This window comes from Heterocephalus glaber, unplaced genomic scaffold (assembly GCF_053883595.1).
Source record: "Heterocephalus glaber isolate CG9 unplaced genomic scaffold, H.glaber_assembly_v1.0 deba00001523, whole genome shotgun sequence".
Classification (NCBI taxonomy): Eukaryota; Metazoa; Chordata; class Mammalia; order Rodentia; family Bathyergidae; genus Heterocephalus; species Heterocephalus glaber.
In genome coordinates, this window is record NW_028258327.1 from 31,347,743 (window position 1) to 31,367,813 (window position 20,071).

General features: G+C 49.5%; 1 protein-coding gene across 1 annotated transcript in view; it reads left to right on the forward strand.

Annotated features, from left to right (window-relative positions):
• Positions 1-6,113: 6,113 nt before the first annotated feature.
• The window catches only part of Slc22a1 (solute carrier family 22 member 1), a 28,564-nt gene continuing 14,606 nt past the window's right edge, over positions 6,114-20,071 (forward strand). Inside the window, exons 1-7 of the mRNA XM_004869009.4 lie at positions 6,114-6,838; positions 11,598-11,701; positions 12,150-12,304; positions 14,984-15,152; positions 16,715-16,829; positions 17,036-17,142; positions 19,752-19,966. Of these exons, the coding sequence (XP_004869066.2) occupies positions 6,428-6,838; positions 11,598-11,701; positions 12,150-12,304; positions 14,984-15,152; positions 16,715-16,829; positions 17,036-17,142; positions 19,752-19,966 (1,276 nt within the window). The 5' untranslated portion in view covers positions 6,114-6,427. The remainder of the gene's footprint in view (positions 6,839-11,597; positions 11,702-12,149; positions 12,305-14,983; positions 15,153-16,714; positions 16,830-17,035; positions 17,143-19,751; positions 19,967-20,071) is intronic.

Genomic DNA, 20,071 nt, shown 5'->3' on the forward strand with positions numbered 1-20,071 from the left:
GCAGTAGTTCCTCCTTATCTACAGTTTTCCTTTCTGGGGTCTCTGTTTAATTGAAGTCTTCTTCTACTGGCCAAAAATATTAAATGGAACACTCTACAAGTAATTCTTAATTTTAAATAACTTTTATGACAGCTTGTTGTTACAACTATTCTATTTTACTGTTGTTAATCTCACACTGTTTGTTATAGGTATGGAGGAGTAGAAAAAAACATAGTATCTGTCACGTTAGTACTCAGTGGCTTTGGGCATTTTCAGAGCCTCCTTGGACTGTGTCCTCCATGGATGGGGAGGAGGGATGTCTGTATTGGAACCGAAGGGCAGATGCAGGCCAGTCAGTAAAGTGTGCTGAACAGATTCCTCGGCTGCACTTTCCAGGCTGGTAAGGTCTAGAGGGGTCTCTAGAGATTATCTCTTGGCTGTCCTGTCGAGAGGTGAGAAGGGATGACTTTGAAAATGTGTGTGCCACTTGTAGGCGAATAGGGGGAGTGCAGGGAGATTTTCTTACATCTCCTTCAGCTCTAAACAACCCTCATGCCAAAGTGCCACATTCTAGGATGGTGTGTTTTGGTCTCCTTCACTGCCTAGTGATGAAGAAGTCACGATCCAGCAGACCTGGGCTGTCCCAGAGGCTGGATACTCCTTGTGTGGCTGGTGGTTTGGATTTTCTGAGGTTTATTTTTTCTGTTTGTCTTTTTGTGTGTTTGTTATTTGATTTTTGAGATGAAGTCTCTCTCTGTTGCCCATGCTGGGCTTGAATTTGCAATCCTCCTGCCTCAGCCTCCTGAGTAACTGGGATTACAGGTGTGTGTTGCAGCTCCTGACTAGAAATTTCTATAGGTGTGTCTGTGTTAGTTTGCTTGGGCTGTCGTAACAAAATGGCACAGACTGACTGGATGGCTGAAACAGCAGACATTTATTCCCTCACTGTTCCAGAAACTAGAAGCCCAACATCAAGGTGTGGGCAGGACTCTTGCTCCTCTGTCTTTGCCTTGCAGATGTGTCTTCACATGGTGGTCCCTCTGTGTGTGTCTGTGTCCTAATCTCTTCTTATAAAGACCAATCAGACTGGATTAGGGTCCACCCATGTGACCTCATCTTAATCACCTCTATAAAGACCCTGTCACCAAAACAAGGCTACACCATGAGGTCCCGGGGTTAGGACTTCAACATGTGAGCTGGGCAGAGCGCACAAAACAGCCCAGGGCAGGGAACTGCAGGAGTCCAGCCCCCAGGCTCTGTTGTGCTCTCTGGAGGCAGGGATATAGGTTCTCTTCAGGCAGGACTCCTAAGGATGCCCTGCCCCGGCACCACTGCACACACGTGCACACACGCACACACACACATGCGCACGTGCACACATACCTACACTGCTTTCACATCCACGCAAATGACTCATTCATGGACTTGAGAGCTATTTATGTGAGCCAAATAGAGAATTTCCAGGCCTCTTGGTCCTCAGTCTTTAACTTTTTCTTTTTGTTTTTGGATTTTCATCAGAAACCGGTCTGGGAAGTACTTTACTCCAAGATGGGGAGGAGAAGCAGCCAGGACATGCAATATTTGAGTCCCTTGCCCTGCTTCAGGAGCTGTAGTCATCACTCGCCTTGATCTTTCACCCTATGCCTGATTCTGAGCTAAAGTAATCTTGCTCAGGGACCCCGCGTCACCCACCTGAACACACCCCACAGCTAAGAATGAGCTTTACATTTTCAAGTGGTCTAAAAAATAAGAAGAGAAACAGTATGTGTCATCTGAAAATTGGAGGAAATTCTAGTGTCAGTGTAGAGTAGAGCGGCCCTGACCTGGTCCCATCATTCCCTTACATCTCATCTGCAGCTGCTAAGCTGAGTACTTGCCGCAGAGCCATGTGGCCCACAAAGGGTGAAAAGCCTACTGCATTGACTTTACAGGAATGTATGTAGGCCCCAATTATTCCTGATCCACACAACAATGCCAGGAGAACCTCTGGGGACCCACTTTGCAGGCAACAATACTGAGGCTTAGAAGATGCACAGCCTGTTACAGGGTAATGGTGACAAGTGTGTCCCTTCTCCTTCAGGGTGAGGCTCTGTTCCAGCAGAGCCCTCAGAGCCTCACTGGCCTTCCCACCACCTCTTTGATCTGTCTGCCCTCTGCTCTCCTGGCTGGCTCCGAACCCTGGCCTCTTTGCCAGCTGGGTTCAGGGCTTCCATGCTGTGGTTCCTTCTCTGTAGAACACACTTCCTGCAAACACCTGTGAGGCTCACCTTCCTACCTTCTGCCGGCTCAGTGCCACCCCAAGAGGCTGGCCCTGACTGCTGGCTTTGAGATGAAGCATCCTCCTACATCTCTTCCCTGAGGAATGTTCTGACTGGGGTGCTTTGTTCTTTGTCCAGCCTGCTCTGATAGTCAGCTCTCTTCTCGTTTCTCTTGGTCCTGCTGCATTCTCAGTACTGCCACATGTGGGGCATGGCAGACACTGCACATCAGTGGAATGAGTGAGTGAGTGATAGGTGGTCCTGTGGGTGCCTGTGGCGAGTAGAGTGGGCAGGAGGAAAAGGTAGCTGAGCCCCAAGCTGGCCTGCAGCAAGGCGGCCACATGGGCGTCAAGGCCTTGAGTATGGCTGGCCAGGTGCCAGCAAGGTAAGCCTCTAACTGGCATGGAACCAAGACTGGGAACCAAGTGCAGGTGTTGGCCCTACCACCAACTGCGAGTTGCCTGCATTCTCTGGTGCTGGCCTAGCCAAGTCCCAGGGATCCCCCCAACCCCCCACTAAGAGTGAACTCTCTTGGTGCAGCAAGAGGGAAGCGGGGATGTTTCTTGTGGCTTCTGGTTCACATGTGTCCTGGGCAAGCCCTGGATCTGGCCTGTCCAGCACCCGGAGAAGAAATAGAAGCAGAGGTTGCCAGCAATCTCCACCTGCAACTGTGCCTGGCAGAGAAGGCCCACCGGACAGGAGGGCCCTGTTGGCCTTCTGTGTCATTGTACCAGTCGGGGCCAGGGTGGGGAAATTTAGGCATCAGAAAAGGGATGTCTGTGCTCTGAGGAGGGCAGAACCTGAGGATCCTGGCTGAGGCCCTCAAAGATATGCCACATTCTTTGCCAGAGTAAGTTAACGACTCTTCCTGGAAGCCTGGGAAGTACGGTGCTACTTTGGAAGAAGGTGCTGGAGGCTAGGGTGTGGCCCACCATGGTGTCCTCTTCTGACAGGCATGGGGAGATACAGCCAATTGCAGGCCCAGTGAGGAGGCTCAAGTCTGGGGCACCTGCAGGGACTGAGCACCATCCTGGCGCCAGCAGCTGCCTGTACCTCAGGACCATGGGGAGCTCAAAAGGCCTAGGCCCTAGGCAGTGACTCAGAATCATGGCTGTTATTTCCAGAATATCTGTATCCCCAGGCTCTGCCCCATCTTAGTCCTTCAGGCAGGGACTCAGCAATCTTTACAGTCACTTCCCTGAGACAGCCCCCTGGATTCTACAAGCAACTCCTGGAGCACTCTGGAGACTGGGTGCAGATCTGGGCTTGCTCTTGAACTGGGCTCTCTCCTCTCTTTCCAGGTGAGTCCAGTGTTCTTGCTACTGTACATGGTTCTACATCTGTCTCCTCTCTGGCCCCAGGATACTAAGGCCCGGGGTCAACTGTCCTAGACCAAAGAGAGTGCCCACCTGGAATTTGTGTCTAGGTGGACACTGCCATTTCTGGCTGGCTGCTGGGCAGATGAGGCCAGGAGGGGCACTGCTTTCTCCCCACTGTAGGTTGAAAGCTGGACCTTTGTACACTGGCTGCTTCCCAAACACCTGTAGGGCACCCTGGTTCAGGGCAATGGGTATTTAGGATGTTGACAGAAAAGGGCAAACATCCAGCTCTGAGAGTACTCTGTGACCTTGTGTTTCAGGGGTGGGGAGGCTTGCCTTCTTCCCGCCAGGTGTGTTCAGCCTCCTGGAGCAGTCGGCACTTTTGAAGAAGAAAACGCCTGGGAGGGGGAATTTCAGACCTGCAGCTTCCCCCACCTCATGCGGTGCATGCTTGTGACCAAGGCAGCCAGTGGGCTGCTGGGCTAGAGGTGACAGCTCTGAGTGCGTACCCTACAAAGAAACAAGAATCTCAGAAATGGATGGGCTGAGCCTGTGTGTCTGTTTACTGTCGCTCTTGCTCCTGTGTTCATGTGGAAGGACCCACCCCTGGTGGCATGTGCCCTCCTAGAGCTGAAAAGCAGGCAGGGCAAGGTGTTTTCTGCCTGTGGCACTTTGGTGTCTCTCACTGCAAGGCAGGGCCAAAGCCCATGGAGGTCTCACACCTGTGCAGAGCTGCCCCTGCCATTTCCTGGAGCTCAGGCTACTTCACAGCCAGGCAGCTTGGAGCCTGCTCAGAGGAGGTAGTGGCACCTGCTGAAGTCCCACATGGGTTTGGGGAGGCCTTGTTCTGCTGGACGGTGCAGGGCTTCTTTGTGGGGCATCATGGAGAGAGCCTCATGACTCAGAGAGCCCCATGTTAACCAGCATGGGATGTTTCTGGGATGGAAGCCAGAGGATTTGACCACCTGGCTCCCATCTCTGTCCTGTAGAGAGCAGCCCCTTCCTGGGGGTTGCCCTGGAGCTGGGGGCCTGACACATGCAGGTTGTCCTACATTCCCAGCAGACTGAAGGGTGAAAGGAGGGCGTGCCCAAACTGGCCTCTAGTTGCCCTGCCTCACAGGCCCTGGTCAAAGATGGCCACAGGTACAATGGAGCCTGAGCACATAGCACAGAAGGCAGAGCAGTAGGCAGAGCCTAGCTCACCCCTCCCAGCTGCACATGCATTCTGAGGCTAGAGCTGAGGGCTGTGCCATTACTGCATAATCATCTTGCCACAAACATGTCAGTGGAAAGTTACACACTCCTGTCTAGCACTGTCTGTGGGTCAGGTTGGGAGGGTAGCTGCATTGTCATCCATGACTATAGCCTCATTGTAAGACTTGTCTGGAGAAAGAAGCTCTTCTAAGCCCAGGTGGTTGTGGGCAGATCCAGTCCCTGCAGTGGAGGAACTGAGGGTCTCAGCTTCTTGATGGTGACCTGCTGGGGCACCCTTAGCTCCTTGCCACATGGGCCTCCCAATAGGGCCACTGCCTTCATCAAGCCTGCATGGGAGAGAGACTCCCAGAAGGTGTATGTTACAATCTTATGTGACACAATTGTGGATGTGTTAAGATGATATTTGTTGTTTTCAAGAAAATGACAAGTTCTCACACTCAAGGGTGTGAACACTTGGAGGTGGGGTGTTTGGGGCCACTGATAGTACGTGTTGTACCTTGCCTGTCTCTCTCTCATCTGCTCTGTCCCACTCATCTGTAGGACAAATATTGGGCTGGGGGGCCAGTGTTAGGTTCCCTAGGGCCTTGTGCTGGCTACTGTGACCACTCCAGTGATTGTTCCTTTGCAAGCCTGACTCATCTGCTGGGCTATAAACTGCTTGAAGGTGGGAACTCTCCCATTTCTATGGCCCAGAGCCTAACATAGTGCCTGAAATGTGTAAGGCACTCAGAATATTTGTGGAATGGGCAAAGGAACCAGCAAATGAACTGGTGAGGTGTCTCCAGGGCAGCCAGGGGCCCTCGCTCTGAAGTGGGAAAGATTTAAGTTCTGCAACACTGGGTGGTGACAGTGGGTTTTACCTCTCCAGCCTTTGTCCCCCAAGGTGTGGAATGGGAACAATGACAGCATCCGCTTCGAAGGCTGGGGTGAGAATGAGTTAGAATAAACATCTTATCCTGGGTCCATGGTCCAAAAACACAGGTTGATATTTCTGTTGGGGTAGTCACTGAGTGGCCTGTGGTCCTTTAATGCCCCCTTTTCCATGAGTTTTGGATCTAAATCCTTCTGGATTGACAGACCAGGGTCCAGAGAGGCAACAAACTGCTGAAAGCCCAGCTGTGCAGGGGCATAGACCTACTCTAGTCAGGAACAATAAGCTGCTGTGTGAGTAGTTGGTTTGCTACCTTTGATTCATCTGGGTTATAAAAAACTCCTTATTGTGCAAATAGTCAATTTGCTACCTTTGATTTATCTGGGTTATAAAAAGCTTTTTGCTGTGTGAATAGTTTGCTACCTTTGATTTATCTGGGCTATAAAAGTTCCTTTCCCAGATCCTCTCTTCAGAAGAGCCCTGTGCGATGGCAGAGAGTTACAGGCTCTCTTCTCGCCGTGTGGAGGAACTCACTGCTCTCAGCCCTCAGCTTCTCAACAAAGCAAATAAAACAACCAGTCAGCCTCGTGCTTTCTGCCCTTGGCCTCATCCAGGCACCACGGGATAAAAGGTTATCTCTGGCTGGTTGCTTTCCTGATATATCATGCTTGGTCAACAACTTGATTTCAAACTACTCTGTTCCATAGAGCCTCAAATGAGACCTTGAATGTGGCCACTGCAGCCTGGAACACATCTGGCCAGGTTGATAAGGGTGCTGTCCAAACATGCCCACTGTGGATGATGTTCTGGAGCAGGTTGGGGAATTTGGCTGGTTCCAGAAGACAATTTTTCTGAGCCTGTCCCTGGTCTCGATTGCCTTAGCCCCCATCTACTTGGGCATTGTCTTTCTGGGCTTCACCCCGGACCACTGGTGCTGGAACCCAGGGGTGGCTGAGCTGAGCCAGCGATGTGGCTGGAGCCTGGCCGAGGAGCTCAACTATACAGTGCCAGGCCTGGCGGCTGAGAACAAGGCCTTTCTCCACCAGTGCATGCAGTATGAGGTGGACTGGAACCAGAGCACCCTCAGCTGCATAGATCCTCTGTCCAGCCTGCCTTACAATAGGAGCCGCCTGCCACTGGTCCCCTGTCAGCACGGCTGGGTGTATGACATACCTGGCTCCTCCATCGTCACTGAGGTAAGACCAAGATTTCCATTTTGGATGATGTGGGTGTTTGAAGAATAGGGTGGACAAAGAGCAAATCCTATGCTTCAGGGAAGAAGTAAGGTTCCTACTTACAGTGTACTTGGCAGGTGCCAGGCTTAGGTCTCTTCCCTCCTTTCTCCCCTTCCCTTAGTGGTTTCAGGGTTGTCACTGGAGGAGCCCAGCATCCCCTCCCCTCAGCCTGAGCATCAGCAATCTACCTGTTTTCTGGGCAGAGCAGGTGCTGAGACCTCTGGCTTTACATGCTGTGAATGGACATCTGGTCTCCATGGAATCCTTTAACAATGACTAACAACAGACTCACCTTCCAGGGATGCCCAGCTCTGTTGGAATCTAGACCCGGGCCAAGCTTGGGGCTCTCTCTGGAAATGAGACATCCTCTCTTTGAAATAATCTGATGCAACCATTCATCCATCCATTCACACATCCATGTGTTCATTAAGGATGTCCCAGCTCCCCTTCTGCCCTAGCATTCTGGGTGATACTGTGAGTGACAGAGCAAAAAGCTGCAAGGTACCCTCCAGGAGGCTGCAGTCTTGCAATGAGAGAGGAAGGGTCGTAAGAGGAGTGGTAAGAGTACCAGAACTCACAGCGGCAGCCCAAGGCCATGTGGCAAAGCTGTGAGCAGAGCATGGAGGGGCTGGTGGGCTCTGAGGTGGGGGCAGCTTTCAGATGAGCTGATCATGGGTGTCTTTTTGAGGAGGTGCATTTGAACTGAATCTTGGGTGTATTTTGACCACCAAGGAGAGGGAACAGATGGGAAGGGGGAGTAAATCCCAAGCCCAGGCCCAGGCTTGGGGAGAGTGAACTTTTGCCTCTGTTAGAAGTTGCTAAAATGATTCAAATTCAGGGTCCTGTAGAGGAGTCACATGGGAGACTGTTCATGGTCTCTCACCTTGGGGTCAAAATATGGAATCCTTAGCGTCACCAGATAAAGAACAGGATCCCAGTTAAATTTGAATTTCAGAAAATACAATTTTAACAGGGTAATTATGTCCCAGATATTATATGATATTATATGCTGATAGCTAGGCCTGGCTTTAGGAATACAAATATTACATGGGATATACCTATACTAAAAATTGTTTACCTGAAATTCAAATTTACATGAATATATATATGTAATCCATGTATATATATTCTGGTACTGGGGATCGAACCCAGGACCTTGCACTTGCAAGGCAGGTGCAGTGCTACTGAGCTAAATCCCCGGCTCCAGTACTTTATATTTTTATTTACTAAATGTGGTAACCCTACCTTAGTGCCATATGAAAGTTTGGTCTTATCTAAGCAGAGGAGCAAGGCAATTCTAACCGAACCTGGTGAGTGGTCCAGAAGCAGGATTATGGTGGGAGTGGAGGCTTCATAAGAGGTAAGAAGAGACATGAGGTGGCCAAGAAAAGAGGCCAGGTGAGAAATGTCAGTCAACATGGTTGTCATGGGAACAAAGGCATCATGATGTAAGAGGTCTGAGTATTGCATGGGTTAGGGAGAAAGAGGGCCCAGTTTGGCCGAGGGTTCACAGCCAAACTGGGGGGGCAGTGTGCAGGCAAAGGGAGCTAATGAGCACTGGGTGGGGACCCAGAAAAAGTAGCAGCCTGGAGAGGTGGCGAGGTGGTAACCTATGGCAGAAGAAATGGAAAGGAGGGGGCACATACAAGAAGACAGAAGTGTTTTAGAAGGGATTGGCTATGAACAAATGACCCCAAGAGTTAGAACTTTGTTGAAGATTCTGGGAGTCCTGGAACTGTTCTTGGCAGGCCCAATGAGGGGCAGCTGGTTATAGGAGAAAAAGGTTCCACTGGCTGTGTTGGGTTTGAAAAACAGTAGGATGCATTTGGAAATATTTAGAAGTAAATAGAAGTGTGGGATGAGGTAGGGTGGAAGGGCAGTAGAAGTTGGCTCCTGGACAGATGTTATCTTGCACTTTAATTCTTGCTTCCAACTGCTTTCAAACTGCCTTTGCCCTACTCCTTATCCTAAACTGAAGATTACTATTGGAGAATGAACTATAGTTATTTATTTTTGCAGGACTAATTTTTAACTTAGCATTGCCTTGGACATTGGAACTTGCTTTAGGAAGGAAGATGAACACCATTGTTTCAACACCAAATTCACCCTCCACCCCCACACACACTCCAAGGCTTAGGGACTGGGATTGAGTGGCCCCCTCAAGAAGAAACGTGGTGTTTGATGGATTTTGACTCCCCTCATGTGGAAGTCCTGCTCTAATTGCCATGACATCAGCCACAGCCCCATACCAGGCTAGAGAGCCACTGGTTTCCAAAGATTGCAAGTGTTGAGCAAGAGGGAGAGGTCTCAGGGATAGGTGAGGTAAGGTCACATCCATGTTTTTCCTAACTTGCCTGGTCCCAGGAGTCACTTGGATCCCCATTCATGACTTACTGAGCAGAATCCTCTGAAAACAAGGGTTCTCGGTGATTCTTGGGGTGAGGCAAGTTGGTAAATATTGGTCCCATTGCCTTATATACTGGGAGTTGCCTCAGCCCTGGCGAAATCCTGGCAGAAACAGTAAAGTAGTCCAGGAAACTCCTCTCTCCCTTCCCTTGGGCAGCCCAGCTTCTCTGTGGGGTCAAGCCTGTTTTCTCGGGGTGCACATTTCTGCTAAGGATGTAGTGGCTGGGCTGAACTTGGGATCAGGAAGGCATACCAGGGTTGCAAGCCATGCAGTTAGTCCTCTATGAATGGTGATAGTGGAAAGTGAGGCAGAAATGAGATGCATGTCCTCTAGTTCAGTGCCTGGCTCCAAACACCATTCCCAGACAAGGTGGACACCAGGGCCTCACAGGAAGGGGCAGAACAACGTGTGGTGACCCTGACTTGAAGGACTAGAGTGAAAAACTGAAAGAACAACAGCGAAGGAGGGGACAAGCTGAGGCCCAGGGATAACAGTTCCGTGTACCTCCCCACACCCAGTGACTTTGGTGATATACAGGACATTATCCTGGGTGATATGAGCAGACATTACACAGAGACAATTGGAGACAAACCCTGGGAGAGACAGATAATACCCTGGAATGATCTGTCCCCACATGTCCTAATTACAGAGCACAGCAGAGGCAGGAAAACCACAGGTCTACAGGCTACGCAGGGGCTTGCTGAGTTGTCGCCTGGACAACACTCACCAGGAAGGTGTGTTTCTAGCTGAATTTTATAGGAAATGAACTTCAGGATTGGTGGAGGGGATCAGAGTGACACTGAGCAATAGCTTGTCACCTGCCTGGGGTTTGCAGTGGGGTCTGGGCTTGAGACAGTTGCTCCTATTCATTCCTAAAAGTCAGGGGTGATGCAGTCACCCACCAGTGTTTCAGGAAAACAAGGTGGTCCTTTCAAGCAACTCAGCAGCAAATCAGACACCAGGCTGGCAGAGATCAGAGTCTCTGAGGCTGCAGGGATTTGACTCCAGGTCCCAGGACAAGGGCAAGGCTCAAACTGGCAATGTTAGGGATCTGGAGGTGAGGACATAAACCTGTTTTTAAAATCAAATGGCTCATTATTTAGCAAAATCGTCTTCACATGATTTCTCACCATCAATATTCACAACAGCTCTGGAATGTGACGGGACAGGCACAGGATGCATGCGCCAGACTGGGAATCTAAAGCTTAACGTTGCTAAATGACTTGCTGATGGTGTCCTCCTGGTTAGGTAGAATCCAGAGCAAAGAGAGCAGAGCAGAGAGACAGGAAGGGAAGGAAGCCCAGGATGGGCTGTGCCCAAAGAGGGGAGGGGGTGAGAGGCCCCGGCCTGCCCACCCTCTGCCCCCCAGAGTCTTCTGTCTGCCTTGCTCAGCTCTACAGAAGTGACCTTGCTGGGCACAGGCCTTGCATCGTGCCTGGGCATGTGCTAGTGTCACCCTGTGCTTTGGGCCAGGGAACCCCCCCGGCCTGCTTGTCTTCCTCCAGGCCTCTGCTTTTCCCAACCCCAAACTGAACAGGCCCTACTCCCAGTCCGCGTGCTCATCTTCTTGCCTGTCTCCCCCCTAGGACCCCTCCCCTCTCTCAGCTCTTGGCACCTGGGACCTCTGAGTCTCTTCCTGTCTCTCAGGCCCCCACTCCATGCTGCTGGAGGGCCAGCCGCCTCCAAGATGCCCCCTGTGTCACATCTGCCTCTGCCCCTGCCACTCACAGCTCTACTACTCATGACAGAATATCTCCAATTTTTGGTGAAATCAATTTAATTAAATTATTATTAATTATATTTATTTAATTATATAATTACTCATTTAGCCACTAAATTATTATTTAATTAAATGCATAATAACTAATATGTAACTAATGAAGGATCTTTGACCAACCCCGAAGAAGGTGTTGTAGTTCTTAGTTTTTGGAAAAGTACTTGGCTGTATTTGTTTTTAGTTAACTTGCCTGGCAGCCATGTCTCCTTTGAGAAGATTCGTCTAAGCTCATGCTCCCTTCACCAATGACATTTCTTCCTGTGACAGCCAGCTGCCAAGGACAAAGCACTTGACAACAGCTGCTTTAATTAACACCTAAAGAGGGTGTCACAAAGGTGTTAGAAATATGTTTCTATTTACTGAGAGTCACCAGCAACCTTAAATTGGGTCTTAGGAAAATGTAATAAAAGAGGGTGAAACTGCTGGGAGAGACCAGGTGTTGTGTCAAGCGTTTGCCTTGTCTGTGGGTGGGGGGGAGAAGCATAGGGTCCCTGCTAATACACGGTTCTATGTTCTTGCCCCTCCGTGGCGGGCAGTTTAACTTGGTGTGTGCAGACGCCTGGAAAGTGGACCTCTTTCAGTCATGCGTGAACTTGGGCTTCTTCCTCGGCTCCCTGGGCATTGGCTACATTGCAGACAGGTATGCGAAGGCCAGGCCCGTCAAACGTACCTTCCGTGATGTGAGGACCATGGGCGCTGGGTCAAAGGTGGAGGACATGGTGGGGGGAATCCACTGCAGAAGGTGGTGGGGATGAGACATGGTGGCTGCTGTTGGGACTGCTGTGGGCTACAGGGCAGAGACAGGTGGAGAACATGGATCGTACAATGGGGCGGGGGAGAGAGACTGGGGAGTAAAACCACAATTTGGGGAGCAGGATCATTTTGAGAAGGGACAGATGGGGTGGGAGCAGCTTGTGTCACAGCTGTTCATGGGAAAGGACTTGTGGAGGAAGCAGGGCCTCCATCCCAGATGAGGGCCGTTCGGAGATGTGTCAGAGTAGCCTCGCACCCACATGACAATGGTGGGGGTGCAGAGGGATGTGCACATCCGACCCCCATTCCCTGCTCTTGCCTCCTTCTCTCTGCAGGTTCGGCCGTAAGCTGTGTCTCCTGGGGACAGCCCTGGTCACTGCTGTGTCAGGTGTACTGACAGCAGTGGCTCCAGACTACATATCCATGGTTCTCTTCCGCCTGGTGCAGGGAATGGTCAGCAAGGGCGTCTGGATGTCGGGCTACACCCTGAGTAATTACACATGGGGCTGAGATTTCCCGGATAAATACAGAACAGAAGTCAGGTGGCAGGGTGAGAGGGGACAAGCTGAACATGGAGGTGAGGCTTTTGGAGTTCAGGGAGGTTTGCGGTGTCTACAGAAATGGGAATAATTAGCCAGGTATGGTGCCACACACCTGTAATCCTGCACTCTGGGGGACTAGGGCAGGAGGATCACAAGTTTGAGCCCAGTGTGGGCAACTTAGTGATTTAGTGAGACTGTCTCAAAATAAAAAAAAATACAAAAGGCTGGGAGATGTAGCTCAGTGCAAAAGTCCTAGGTTCAATTTTCAGTACCAAGAAGAAAGAGAGAGAGAGAGAGAGAGAGAGAGAGAGAGAGAGAGAGAGAGAGAGAGAGAGAGAGAGAGAGAGAGAAAAGAAAGAAAAAGAAAGAAAGGAAGAAGGAAAGAAAGAAAGAAAAGATAATAGTTAATTGTATGTGTGTGGTCAGGGCCCACATGAGGCAGGCATGGCTTCCTTTTCTCAATACCACAGTTAGGAGAGTCAGGAGGTAGTGTGGGACATGCAGACACTGGGGAAGTATTTTAACTTTTTTAAGTATGAAAGAACCAGAAACTTCTTCAATAAATTAAAAAAAAAAAGGACAGCCAGTTTGAATGACATTCCAGAGTTAGGAGAGAGAACAAAAGTGGAAAAAGAGAACAGATAGACATCATGATTTTTAAAAAGTTGAGGTGTAAACCAACATGGTAGCCTACTTTTTAGTCTTTTTCATTTTTCACATACTCTCTGAAGGGTAAGAATCAAAACTGCAAAAACTCCCTTCCTGGAGAAAAGTAGTGTAAGAGAGTTATGTATACTTTCCACAATCCATGAATGGGGCACAACAGAGCATGGAGGAGAAGCTACATTTTTGCTTTTTTGAGAAGAGAAAAGAAACAGCTTTACTGGTCATTTCTGAAAACAATGTCCTACTGCTTGGCTCTCTGAGAATAGTTTACAAGGGCCAAGGGAAACTGTGTTCCTGCCTTGAGGAATGAGAAGAGAAACCTGTTCACCTGCAGATCCCAGGTGAGGACAGAGCCCTCCTGTCAGCTGCTCAGGATCAATGTCTTGAAATCAGCATCACCGCCACCTCTTTCCTTTACACACTATCTCCAATCCACCACCGATTACCTTTATTTTCCATGCACACAGAATCCCACTCCTTCCCTAACCTCTGCTGGTCCAAGCCCCTACCATTGCTTCATCCCCAAATGGACCCTCCAGGTGCATCTGATGTACATTCTTGACTCAGCAGCAAAGTGAGCCTTTGGAAGCAGAAATGGCAAGTGTCTCTCCCCTGCCCACAGTGGCTCTGTTTCATATGGGAAAAGACAAAGTTCTCGTAATGTCCTCTAATCCCTGCAGGGTCACGTCCCTGTTGCCCCTCTGAACTCAGCCCCACTCATTTTGCATTCCACAGCCACACGGGCCTCCTTACAGTCCCCCAACCTGGAGCACACTTCTTGTCACCTGTGAGCCAACTCCCTGACTCTTCCATCTTTGCTCCATTCCATCCATTTGCCCCACCAGCCCGGTGCAGAATGGCAACCCCTCTAACCCCCAAGCTCTTGATTTCCTCACCTGATCTGAGCTTTGGTTTCTCACAGAATGGAGTACATTCCAATAGCATATGACTTAGAGGGTGTGATCAATAACTATGGTGGCTGTTTAATTAAAACTTTATTACAATAAAAGACACATTGACATTAATCCTCCCTGAGATACTCCCCCTCCTTTGAATACAATTATCCCATCATTCTTACCACTTTCTGAAGCAGTTCTAGAAGTCCTCTTTTAAGGGTGTCTTTAGTTGTGCTGTCCTGGGTGCCTTGATGTCCTGAATTGATTTAAAAGATTCATCTTTCAAGGTCATTTTGATTTTGGGAAAGAGCTAGAAGTCACATGGTACCAAATTGAGTGTCTAAGGTGGAAGAGGACACATTGTTTTTATTTGACAGAAATTACTGTAAATGGTTGTTCAACACAGAGTGATCCCAAAATATGCTGTTTAAATTAAGAAATTTTATTACAGTAAAAGATATTGCCATTAATTCCCCTCGGAATACTCAAAATAGTCCCCCCTTGCTTTGAACACTCTTACCCCATTGTTCTTGGAAATGTGTCTTTTACTATAGGTTAAAAAAAAAAAAAATTTAAGCATTCACTGTATTTTCTGATCACCTGTCTGTATCCATTACACAGCCTGCCTGCCATCTGTCAGAATGTGAGGGCCCCTATGTCTTCAATGTGTCAGGAACACAAGAGCAGTGGGAGGGCCCCAGCAGGGGCTTGGAGATGCGGTCACTCTGCAAGGGCCCTGGAGCTTCTCAGGCAGGGTTGGGGAGGAGAGGCTGGGCCCTGAATCAGGACGAGGGGAAACATGGATGGCATGATAGGAGACAGAGAGAGGGCAGGTAGAGGAAGCCAGGTAACAGTACAGTTTGAGTCTGGGGGTCTGTGCTGACTGGTATTAAGGGTGTGGGGGAGCCAGGTGCCAGCAGGTATGGTCTGGGGGAGGATGCATAGGAGAAGTGAGCATGGGTGGCCAGTCTGGGCGCTGGTGGGGGCAGAGGATGGATGGACATGCATCCCTCCCTGGACCTCACATCTGCTGGGAGCTGCATGGTGACCATATTTCTTTTTCAGTCACAGAATTTGTTGGCTCAGGCTACAGAAGGATGGTGTCGATCTTGTACCAGGTGGCCTTCACAGTGGGGCTGGTGGGGCTTGCTGGGGTGGCATATGCCATTCCACACTGGCGCTGGCTCCAGCTGGCTGTGTCCCTGCCAACCTTCCTGTTCCTGCTCTACTACTGGTAATACTACCTTCCTGTTCCCTGCCTGCCATTTATGGGACCAGGTTCTATGGCTCTGTACCCCATAACAGCCACCTCAAGGGGCCTCAGCATGCACATACATGTGGTACAGAGCTGCTTCCAAAGCCGTGCCTGCCACTAGGTCATTCTGATGTTGCCCAGAGACCCTCCTGATGGAGGGAGCATCCTCAGACACAAACTGCTCAGATTCACATGTGCCAGTCTGCCTAGATCGAGTTTTGCTAGAAGTTGGACCAAAGCCCATGCATGACAGGGCTGGCTGTCCATCCCAAAGCCTGAAATGTGCACCTTCCAGAAACAGGAGGCCAAGGTGACCACAGAGATGCTGGCCTCAGTGGCAGCCTCATGCCTGGGTGTAGGAGACAGCTTTCCAGGTGTTGCCAATGACTTTGGGAAATCTTGGAGCTAATCCAAGTGTCCAGTACAGACAAGAGGTTCAAGAGGGTTTTTTTTTTTTTTTTTTTTTTTTTTTTTACCACACTGGCCGCCAGAGTCTCCTCAGTGGTGAAAGCATAAAGTCAGATCTCACTTTGTTGCCTACTTAATTCTCTCCCACTCTTCTCTCTTTTCTCTTCCTCTCTGCCCCCTCTCCTCCCAGTTCATTTTTAGGGTAATATTGCTATTATTAACAAGAGTCAGATATACCTGTCATTTAGCCACATATTTGGTATTTGGTTGAATGAATTTATGAATGAAAGGGCTTCTCATATTCCTTAGAGACTAGGCGCATGGAGCCATTATGGAACAGAACCACCCAACTGAAGTGTTAATCTTAGTAGCTGTGAGCTCTTTGCAGAGTTTGAAGGGCTAAGCAATTTCGCAGATAAATTTTATTGTGGAGGGAAGAGGGGGCAGCAGAGAGAAATATCTTATCCATGCACCGTTTACCACAGTTATACTGGGGCAAACATTATCTGTGGGTGACACTAGGGTAGACTTGGGCTCTCTGAAGGAAAGCTGGCCTCTGAGTGTGCATGTTCACAGCCTGCAAGTTCAGGAGGAGCCTGCCCTTCCTGGTGAAACAGAGGGGTCTCCTGAAGAAAGGACACTCAGGCTAAGTCTGAGTTTCCAGAAGACGCTTGTGTCAAAGTCCCGGTCTCTAAGTTGCAAAAATCCCTGCCTCATTTGAAATAGACAGCATGGTGTCTGGTTTTAAAGGGAAGAGAATATATTGTATTTTGCTTGGTGGGGGGGTTGTGAGAATGGGGGATGGTACCTCGAGCAGCTACTCTGTGTGGGTGTATTTCCAGGGGACAGGGGCCACCAGCTTCCGGGAAACATGGGCCCCTGCTCCATAGAAAGAAGACAACAAGGGAAGCTGTTGTTTCCTCTTCTCTGTACATCTTAACAGGTGGCCCTGAGTACGAGTGACAGCAGAGAGCTCTTGAGGGCCACCCAGGTGAGGTCACACTGAACTTGGACCTTGTTCACCAGCTGCTTGAGGAATAAGTCCCAGGCTCCATGTGACTAAGCGCTGGTCAGGATTTAATGTCAGATGCCTTCTGGGGAAGATGCCTTCTGGTGATGAGCTGTGTCTACAGGTGTGTGCCGGAGTCGCCCCGATGGCTGTTATCGCAAAGGAGAAACACTCAAGCGGTAAAGATCATGGACTACATTGCCCAGAAGAACGGAAAACTGCCTCCTGCTGATTTAAAGGTGACAGAGCTAGGACAGGGGTCCTCATGTCATGGGTTTGGGGTTGGGTGTGTGTTTCGAAAAGTGTCTCAGGGGCTGCCATGGGAAGCAGTAGAGCTCTGCTCACCTATGGCTGTGAAGCCTGGTGGTGGCTATGGCCCACCAGGGGTCCTCCCCAAGGGATTGTCCCCACAATTGGATGAGGTGTTGACCTGACTCCCTCTCAGATGCTCTCTGTCGAGGAGGATGTGACGGAAAAGCTGAGCCCTTCGTTTGTGGACCTGTTCCGCTCGCCGGCCCTGCGGAAGTACAGCTTGGTCCTGATGTACCTGTGGTGAGGGACCTTCCCTGTGTGCTCACAGACCTTCCTCCCGATGTACCTGGGTGAAGGGCCCATCCTACATGCTCTCACACCTTGGCACCCCACCTGTGGAGAGGGCTCCTTCTCTGCACACTGGCATAAGCTGGGCCCGTGTACTGCCAAACATGGGTGCAAATGAAAATCCACAAATGAGGAATTGTAGCATTGTTGTTGAGTACTCAAAGAGCACTAAAAAAAAATCTTATTTCTTCCTTGAGGATAGAATACTGGGGAAAGGTTCATTTTAGTGGTTATTTGTTACCTGTAAAAGGTCAACAGTAACAGGATTGCAAAGAGCCATGTCTTGACTTACTGTCCCCATGGCTCCTGAGGCTCTCAATGCAGAAATCTCCTTTCTTAATCCGAAAACCCAATGGAACCACTGGGAGTATCTGTTCATCCCTGATCCGTTGACTGGAAACCTCCTATGTGGTATGGATTCACCCACACCCTTGCCCACTCCAGAGTTCTGTGCCCTCCTCCTGCTCTGATAGAAGGAATCCCTCTCCTGATCCTCAGGACAGTGGATCAACTCCTCCATACAGGCTGTGTCCCCAAAATAAAGCTATTCTGAGATGATTCTCCCAACACCCAACGGATTTGGCAGCTGGACCCTGTGCCTCCCCCAAGGATGAGTCAGCTCTGCTTCCCAGTGATAGGCATTTATGCCAACATGTAAGGTTTCATTAGAACAGAGTTGAACTAGGAGGGTGGTGCCCAGCACAGAGCAGACCCTCAGTAAATATTTGCTGACAGTTGAATGAATAACCACTGTTCCACAGAATCCATCCAAGTTCTTTAGGCACCAGGTTTGGTGTGCTCTGTCCTGCCTCATTAGTTGCCTACCCCACGACTCTGTTTGCACCCTGCCACAGGATGATCCTTTGAAAACCCTTCATGTAGCTGGTGGCTTTCTAATGACCCTCAGCGTTCGGCCCAGCAACAACTCCACAGAGGGCCTGGGGCCTCTGCCACAGAGAGAAATGATTGGTCACCTTTCTGTAGGGCTTGGTTTCCCTTTCCACCCCAACACACTCCCCCAAGAGGGCATTTTCACTCTTCTGTCCTCTTACTGATCCTTCAGCAAGTCCTGTCAGCTCGATCTTGAAAGTGTCTCAGAATCTGCCTCTCATCATGTGCACTTAGTTTCCCCTGGAGCATCTGGGCAATTTCTCCAGCCTGCATTACTGCAGGAGCCTCTGAGATGGTCTCTGTGTGCAGTGCTGCCTCCAGGCCGAGCTCACAAGGGAGGCAAAGCCTGTCACTCCCTGCCCATCCCTCCGATGAAAATAAGCCCAGTTCCTTTCTGGGGCCTGCAGGACTTTACGTGAGCTGGCCTTGGACACCTCCTTCTGTCCCCCTCCCCTTCTACCTGCTTCTTCTTGTTCCTGGAACCCAAGGGACCTGCCCATTGCTTGCTGATGGTGACCTTCAGAAAGTGCCATGTTCCTTATTAATCAAAATCTCATTATGCAATGTAAACATTAATATGATTATGAAATGTTTGTAGCTTCCAAAATAATAGAGCATCACATCCCCAAAAGAGATACACAGAGCCCTCTACTTATTTTTTGGCATCATTGAGAATTGAACCCAGAACCTATGCCTGGTAAGCAAGCTACACCCTCAGTCCAGGAACCTCTAAAATTTGTTTTTAGAGGGATTAAATCCAGGGGCTTCACACTGAGGTACTCCCCTATCCCGCACTCCCTTATTATTTTGAAACAGGCTTTGCTAAATTGCCCAGGCTGGGCTGGAACTTGCTATCATCCTGCCTTAGCCTCTCAGAATGCTAGGACTACAGGCATGCACCACCAAGCCTAGCATTTTTTACTTGACTGATAGTGATTTAGGTCTGTGTGTCATATTCTGTAACATTGCTATGTTTTCCTTAAAAACGGGGTGGAGGATGGTGCAGTGAAAGAAGAAAGTAAGAGAACAGTTCTGGTTAAAGACAGCATTATAAGGTGGAAGGCACCACTGTGGAGTCCAGGAGACTTGGCCAACATCTGCTGTGCTCTGCAGAAAAAATGATGATCATGAAGACCGTAAAAGCTTATCTTTACTGAGTGCATACTGTGTGCTGGGATGCATAACAGACACTTTTGTCCATTAACTCAGTGAATACTTAAGACAACCAGTGTGGTATGTACTGTTAATATCTCGGTTACAATGAGAGCCCAAAGGCCTAGAGAGAGGTTAGTTAACTTCCTGAATGTCACACAGCTTATAAAGCACCCTGACACCTAATCCTTCTCACTCCCCTACTGCCTTCTCCTGCCTCCCTCCTTAGGGGACTGTTGGCATGGAGAGGAGGTTCTGCCAAGTGCCAGACACCTAAGCATGCAATGCACAATAGCAGCCGTTGTTTTCCATCTGCAGGAGTCTGTGGAACTGTCCTCTAAGGCATACTCTCACCTCTATTGTGAAAGAAATTTCTCATCAAGGTCCCTCCTAGGACCCCCTTCCTGATTCTTAGCTCTCCCTTTTTGTACTGCTCTAGGACATTGTGTGTTTGTCACTTCTGCTTCTGTTCCTGTCCCCCCAGCTGGCTTATGACCCACATTCTCTTCCTGGCTCAGGTTCTCCTGCGCTGTGCTCTACCAGGGCCTCATCTTGCATGTTGGGGCCACTGGCGAGAACCACTACCTGGATTTCTTTTACTCCTCACTGGTCGAATTCCCTGCGGCCTTCATCATGCTTGTGACCATTGACCGAGTGGGCCGAATCTATCCGTTGGCTGTGTCTAGTCTGGTGGCAGGAGCGGCCTGTTTAATCATGATTTTTATTCCACATGGTGAGTTATACATTTTCCAGGGAATTGAATTGTGGGAAAAGTGTTGTAACTCATTTCAGCTTTCATTGATAAGTTTTTAGAATGAAGAACAAAGACATGGTGTCG